At 33.1% G+C, this 7,543-nt stretch overlaps 1 protein-coding gene across 3 annotated transcripts in view; it reads right to left on the bottom strand.

Annotated features, from left to right (window-relative positions):
- Nucleotides 1-689: 689 nt before the first annotated feature.
- The window catches only part of LOC138307798 (fibronectin type-III domain-containing protein 3A-like), a 127,575-nt gene continuing 120,721 nt past the window's right edge, over nucleotides 690-7,543 (bottom strand). For all 3 annotated transcript variants that reach the window (XM_069248686.1, XM_069248687.1, XM_069248688.1), the window contains exon 25: nucleotides 690-7,359. In XM_069248686.1, the coding sequence (XP_069104787.1) occupies nucleotides 7,015-7,359 (345 nt within the window). In that variant the 3' untranslated portion in view covers nucleotides 690-7,014. The remainder of the gene's footprint in view (nucleotides 7,360-7,543) is intronic.

Here is a 7,543-nt window from a genome sequence, read left to right as displayed (position 1 = left end):
TCATTATGTCCTCATGTAACACATTTTCATGTGTCTGAGAGTAACAATTAAAATCTTGAAATCTTGAGAATTGCAGAAACCGAGATACTTTTATTTTGACTGTTAATTGATAAGGCATGGAACACTTTTAAACTGTTGTCTACATTTTGTGCCATTGGAATTTATTGCAGAAGAAACTTCAAGGGATACACGGAAAACTACTAAAGGATATCCGTGTATACATGTTACATTCACATCCCAAAAGTGTTGCTCATGGGGGCAGGAATTATCATCCAGAGCCCCAGAATACAACCCAACGTTGTCTACAGCAGCCAGGTAAGATATGTCTCTCGTAATACAGATACATTTAACTGTGGCTTGTTTTTACCCAAGTGCAAAACACAATTCAAGATACAATGTAGCTCAATTAATGGTTTGGCTTTTATGAATAATTACCGAGCCACACCGTTGTTAGATATCGAAAAAAAAATTGATTTTGATGGAAATGCATTATGTAATAAAACTTTTTTGAAACATGTATCAACAAGTTTACAGTGTTATTTTAATTTTTAATATGTTGACAAGTTTGGATAATTGAGCTTGTGGTGTTTCTTCTGTAGACCATCAAGATGAAATTACTCATTCTTACGCATTGTAGAAAATGTAGTTTTGTTTTGTCGTTGAGAAAAAAATTGAACACAACACTAAGGTTCATGAGCTTTATTTGTTTTATTGATAGAATATATATTTACTTATGACCCAACATCACATTATAATAAATATATCCATGGCTATTTGAGAAATAAAACCTAATGTACATCAAGAAGAGGAGAGAGAGAGAGAGAGCGACAGATAGAGACAGCAATGGTTTTACACAGAAATCCAAATACGTTAAGTGAAATCTCAACATGTTCCACATTCTGCGGATATATGCTTTATTGGCGAATCTACCGGTTGTCAAATGGTCAACTCTGCTGAATGAAGGATAAAGATAATTATTTCCGTGAGTTTTCCTGTATAGGAACTTCAGAAAGTTTCCATGAAATAATTATTTAGTTTTTAAACATTTTACTCCAAACATTATTGAAGTATTTTCACGCATTTTCTTATCCAAATACTTGATCCAATACTATCAAAATTGTTCAGAAATACGATTGATTTTTTATAATGAGGTTTCTCGTTATAGGTTGATAATGGATTTTTTTTTCAGGATCAGCATCATACAAGACAAAGATTGCAGTTGGGTGACCATCTGACAATGACCAGAAGTAAAGGTAAGATTGACCAGGTCAACATTGACTGTTGCGAGATTGTCAACATTAATTTGACCGTAACCAGATGGTCAACATTGACAGTGACCAGATGGTCAACATTTACCGTGACTAAATGCCATCCTAAAGGCTGTATGAGGCTCCATTAAGGAGTTTCTTATTATAAAGGTTTGAGGCGCCAGTTATCCAGTAATGTCAAAAATAAAATACAAAGTCTGAACGCTTAATTTGGCAATCATATAAGAGACATTCTAGTATATACAGGGGCGACTCGAATTACCTCGAACACCATTTCAATTTAAAGAATAACAAAAATATTGCAAGTACATGTATACTGTGGAAGGACAAAGCAACAAAGCTGGTGTGCATGTTTCGCTATAATAGATAGATATATACATATGTTATGGCAGCTTATCCGAAAGTACATTTCTTAAAAAGCTAAAACAATGCAGCTACAAATACCAACAAAATGTCACATCAGACTTAGGATGTTACATATCTACATATATTTGAAAGAATTTTGCCTTGCTTAAACTATTCCTCTCAAAACACGAATCACATCATCTTAATGTAATATACAATTAACCAGCAGTTGAAAGAAGTCATAAAATCAAATTTGTTAAAGGAAGATGATGTATTTTAATGAAATAGATTCTGTTGTGGTCTCAAAACACTCTAAACATTGTAAATTTTAAAGCGTACATGTAAGTTAGGGTTTTGTCGTCACGTCAACATTTAGGTTTTGTTATAATGGCGAATGCAGACTTACTGAAGTATTGTGTTGTATTCCGATTATTTCACAATGTCAAAAAAAGACAGTTTTAAATTTGTTGAAATGTTATTGACTTTATAGTATTCCAGTGGTATGTGGAGGTTGTCGTTAAGAATAACTATTTCATCAACAATGACATACGCTTGAGACCATCTTAACATTCAAAGGAATCAACACAATACTTTTTTCATAAAATACTATACATAATTGACTGATGTCAGAGTTTGATATTAATTATAATAACAAATGGAAAAGTCCTCAAGGTAAAACAAATAACGTAATAGGAAGTAATAGGTTCAGCAGTGTCGTAAATAAAAACAAAGGGTCGCATTCACAACTTTTAAACAATTCAGTCGTCAGATTTTTATACCTTGCCCTAAAGTTCACGACTACCTATACGTACAACCTGACAATGTTTGATAGGTATAAAACGGATAAAACGACAAATGTAACAGAATCTATATAAATCATTACTTTATATTATCTAAACCTCGCCGATCTCCAGCTATATCAATTGTGTCCACATCATCTTCCAATTACATCTGCTTACTATACATAAATACATTTTTGTTAAGATAAAGCATGTCTAATCATTGTATTTGATTGTCCGCTATTACGGCTATTTCTCCAATCATTATGAATTAAAACCAGGTCATATAATTGGTCGGTTCTACATCACTTACAAATATATGACACTATGAATAGTCCTATAGATGTTGCTGTGTGACAAACATGAAAACATACATTTTCTTGGTTTTATAATTATATTTACACATCTGTTTTCCACATAGTTATATACATATACGTGGTTTACAGAGGATAACCAAGCTACTGGCACAAATCCTTATCACTCGTAGCCACGTGTATGGTTATTCAGTGACAGACTGTCTATTATCAAAATATATGTCAGCTGTTTACATAAATGATTGCAAGAAATCGCCCATTTCTAATCAGAACATTTCAATTAATGTTAATTAATGTACAGTACTTGTTGATTTCTCCAGGAAATAAACATTTCTTAATTTAGATTATTGCACTTGATACTTTACTGGCCTAACTAAGTCATGGATAATGTTACCATGGATACCGTAATAACAAATATGATTTGGGTAATATAAATAATTATAAGGAATAGTACATTTAAAAGGACATATGCGGTTTCGATTTAGTTTGTGTTCTTGACAGAGGCAGCAACCTACAGATTTCACGTTCATTATCAAAATTCACGATTTCTAATCAGTCAGTTCATTAAGATTAAGACAGGTTTCTATAATTGAAAGATCATACCTTAACTGTTATTTCAAATACCCTAGAATTTCTCGAGATTCATTAAAGTAATATCTGTTACTGAATACGACCAGCGTATTCCCTGTGATAGCCGACACCTGTGTAATCCGACCCAGTAAAACAAAACAAAAAACATCAGTAAATATATACTTAATAGTCTATTCCAACAATGATTATTAAAAGAAACACTAGGAAAACTAATCCCTGTTCCAAATGGTAACAGTTGTAAAACTCCTGTAGTCTTAATTACGCCTACATGTAGCTTTGTGGTGGCTTTGGCAAGAAGCTGAACAGTAAATATCTAACAAATCTATACAAATAAATGAAAACCAAAATTCAATACACAAAAAAATGTACCATTTGAGAAGAGAGAAAAAAGAAGAGTTTTAATTTAGTTTCATGTATTAGAATAGGTTTCAGAAAATAACACTGTAGAAATTTGGTCGCCGAGAACAGATTTGGCATAAAATTGATCTTTAATTTAAGGCTTTGAAAACCATTTTTGAGTGACTTGGGTGTATTTAGACAACTAATTTGTTTATTGATAGATGATAAAAAAAAATAAAAACAAATGTCCGCTGCGCCCAGTATTGAATTTGCCATAACAAGATGTAGATGAACAATGTTTCTACTCCCCTTCCATATAATAGTAGGTTTGGGTGTATTTACAAATAAAACAATAGTCCCTCATATATCTGAACTAACATCAAGAAAACTATGAAATTGAAGACTATTCAACAAAATATATATCTATATCAAGACAACTTGAAGCCTATCCAGAAAAGCTTTGACTTTAAAAAAAATAAAAGTCATGTCAAATAGAAGTTCAGCGTGATAAGCATATACCTTTTACCAAAGAGGCTTGGTCCATATTTAAGTAAAGGGTTTGTCACAGAAAGGTATATATTACCATAGCAACAGCACTATCCCCTTGGTAACAGGGCTCTCCTAGGTAGCTAGGCCTATTGATAGGATGAATCTATACATAAACTATAATTATATTGATTATTGAAGAATGCAGAAAAAAGTTGATGTGAGAAAAAAATCCACAGTAAGCATCATGCACAAAATTCTGAAGCTCCTGATTGTTGACTTGCATTTCCATTGATACATTATATATACATAAATATACATTATGTAAAGGATATCTATATATGTATGTATATATAATTGAACATTACATTAATGTTATGACACTGTAATAACAGTGATACATGATGTCACTTCATGTATAATAATATATAGATACACAGATAAAGTGACAGAAAAAAAAAAAAAAATCATGTCGAACTTAAGTGTGTTTAGATTAAGAACAAAATAAACAAGTGATAAACAAACGACAATTATAGATATATATATATATATATGGGTGACATATGACACATATAATATATAAGTAAAATGGCAATATTGATATAACAGATATTGGTAATAATATACTGACTAGGATACAACCGTGTTTCATACGAATGCTGTCAAAATCCAGTAACAGTTGTACGTAGATAATTGGACATGGTGAAAATGCTCAACTGTTTAAACAAATAATAAAGTACACAATGAATTATCACAATGCCTATAGCTTCTTCAGTAGTTTTCCCACATATAGAACAGTTTTCTGCCTTTTTATCCGCTATGGATCAATCTACACTTTGATTATTGCATGAATTAAATAATTGTCATATTCCATCTTTGCATAATACAGAGTTAGCTCCCTTGTGGGTAGGTATCGATTGTTACGTCATTATTTTGTGAGCGCAATTCACGTCGTTTTCTTAAAAAAAAGTGACGTTACGCTCGCAAAGACATGACGTCACAATCAATACCTACCCGCAAGGGCAGATAACTCTGTAATATGCAAATACAGAATACTGCTTACCAATAGGGAATTCAGTCAAAAAACAGTAGGTACGGTACACGTTTCCAAGTAAATTCATTAATATGAATAAGCTCCTAATGGAGAATTAAATATCACATTGTAAACATACAAAACAACATTATTGTGACCAGTTATAATATCAACTCATGCTGATTAATGAATAATCACGTCAACCATTAATGAATGCCAGATGTCAAGCTTGAATTACTTCTTCAACGGTATGCTTTGCTAGTCTTTGTCAAATAATTGATCTTAAGAAATATAATCACTGCCATTTAGCATAGTTTAAGGGAAGGATATGTCAAGTTAGTCTACATAAATCAACCTCATGAATATTCAAAATATCATTAGCGAGTATATTGTAAATCATCAATGCATGTATTTCTAATTGAAGGGATGTAAAATTGGTTATAACTCCCAAGTTTCAATTTGACAACAACACAAAACTTGGTAAACATGTAAGTTTTAATGCAATTTAGCATTTATACCCTTAAAGGTATGTAACTTCAAGCTGGTTTTGAAAGTATTCTAAATTTGAAATTAATTACGCAAATTACTATCATTGCACTTTTATCAGATTTACCCCTGAAGATGCATTTAGATTCTTCGAGTTCAAAGGCTGATTAGACCATTTTGTAATTTGAGGGTGGAACGAGTTAATGGCTACCAAGAAGTACAGATCAACATTCTGTAACAACTTGCTTCTTCAGATGTTCAAGATTATCACAATTGCCTATAGATTTTTTTATAACGAATATATTCATCTTTGACTGGACAATGCTTGCTAAAATAATCCATATATTGGAGGCATGGTCCATATCAGGCATGCTTCCCCAACACCTGATACTGATGATTTATGGAAAAATAATGTCATGATGTTTCTGCACAACACATTCACTGGAAGATACCATATCTCAAAAAAAGGCATTAAAATTACCCCACATTGATAAATTAGCCAATCACTGTCACTGTTACAGAAATGCACATTTTACCCAGCCAATCCTTGATTAGTTTACTTGTAAACTTCCTTTAATGTCCGTCACCATGTCCATGTAAACAAATAACCTTTTGTTGACGTTTTCCTCTTCTCCTTCTTCCCCTGGACACATTGACTTACGTAAGCAGACTTTTAAAAAGGCAAGCCATCACATCACCTTAAGCCTCTGATACGGAGCTAGACAAGAACAGTAAGATTCCACAAGAAGTAAAACAACAGCTGAGATTGGTCACTTCTCCAGATGACCAATGGTCAAGCTCCTTGCTGATTTCAAAGTCAGGACCAGTTGGTACTTAGAGTCACCAAGTTCCCAGTAATGCCACATGTATATACGAGGACATTGGTCAGTCTATCACAGTGCTTTCTCACCACCAACAGTTTCTTTCACAAAAGGTGCAAAAATTGTAATGACCATTTTCTACAGCATCTTGTGCTCTGTAAATGCCACCAACAAGACTTTTCTTTCTCAACAGTTAGATGAGACAACATTGCACCAGTTATTTCTTCTTCAGACATACATGATTCTACCAAATAACTTTTTCTTTCAAGTGCTTGATCCAAGGAATCAAGCCGACTGTTTATTCCAGATAAAAGGGACATACTGTTAAGGTGTGTTCCAGTACTTTACACCTCTGAATTAAAGTAGTCCCTTCACCATATATATGAAGAATTACAAGGCAATGATTCCCAACAACCTGTGAAATAATTGACGATATCCATTTTTTAGCACTGTAGCATTTGGCTTCCTTTGAATAAACAAATCCTTTTCTAGTCTTAAAAGGTAAAAGAAAAAACCTCAAAGGTTTTCTTTAAAAAAAAAATAAAATCTTTCTCATAAGTCGTCATGCCGTCCTGAATGACTGGAAGTGTAAAGTATAATTTGTTGTGCCACAAAGGCTACAAGGCAAGCAAATATGACAAAGCCAAGCAAAATTATCATTGCCCACTGCTGGTCAGTTAGTTGTTTTGGTTCAACAATTTTGGTTTCCAAGAGTTTTGGCTCTAAACTTGTGACAGGTTCCAAGCTTGGTGTACTAAACATTACACAAGGACTGAAAGGACCAACTACATCGTCCGATTTGTCCAAACACTGGCGCACGGCACAAACTCGTATCGTATATTCCGTCTTTGGACTGAGTGTGTGTAGACTGTAAGAAGTGGCTGGGCCTCGATACATCTACAAAGAAAACAACACATGGTTAATGTATATCATTTCCGTGTACTAGTACCTCTATTAAAATTGTGAATATTTATGCATGTGGATATTTGAATTTTAAAAATTCACTTTCAAACTACAGTGAACACTCAATAATACAGACACTATCGGTTCCAGCCTAAACCATCCGACTTTCTGGACTGCC

This window comes from Argopecten irradians, chromosome 14, assembly GCF_041381155.1.
Source record: "Argopecten irradians isolate NY chromosome 14, Ai_NY, whole genome shotgun sequence".
Lineage (NCBI taxonomy): Eukaryota > Metazoa > Mollusca > Bivalvia > Pectinida > Pectinidae > Argopecten > Argopecten irradians.
The sequence above is the reverse complement of the archived record's forward strand: the minus strand, read 5'-3'. Positions and strand labels throughout refer to the sequence as shown.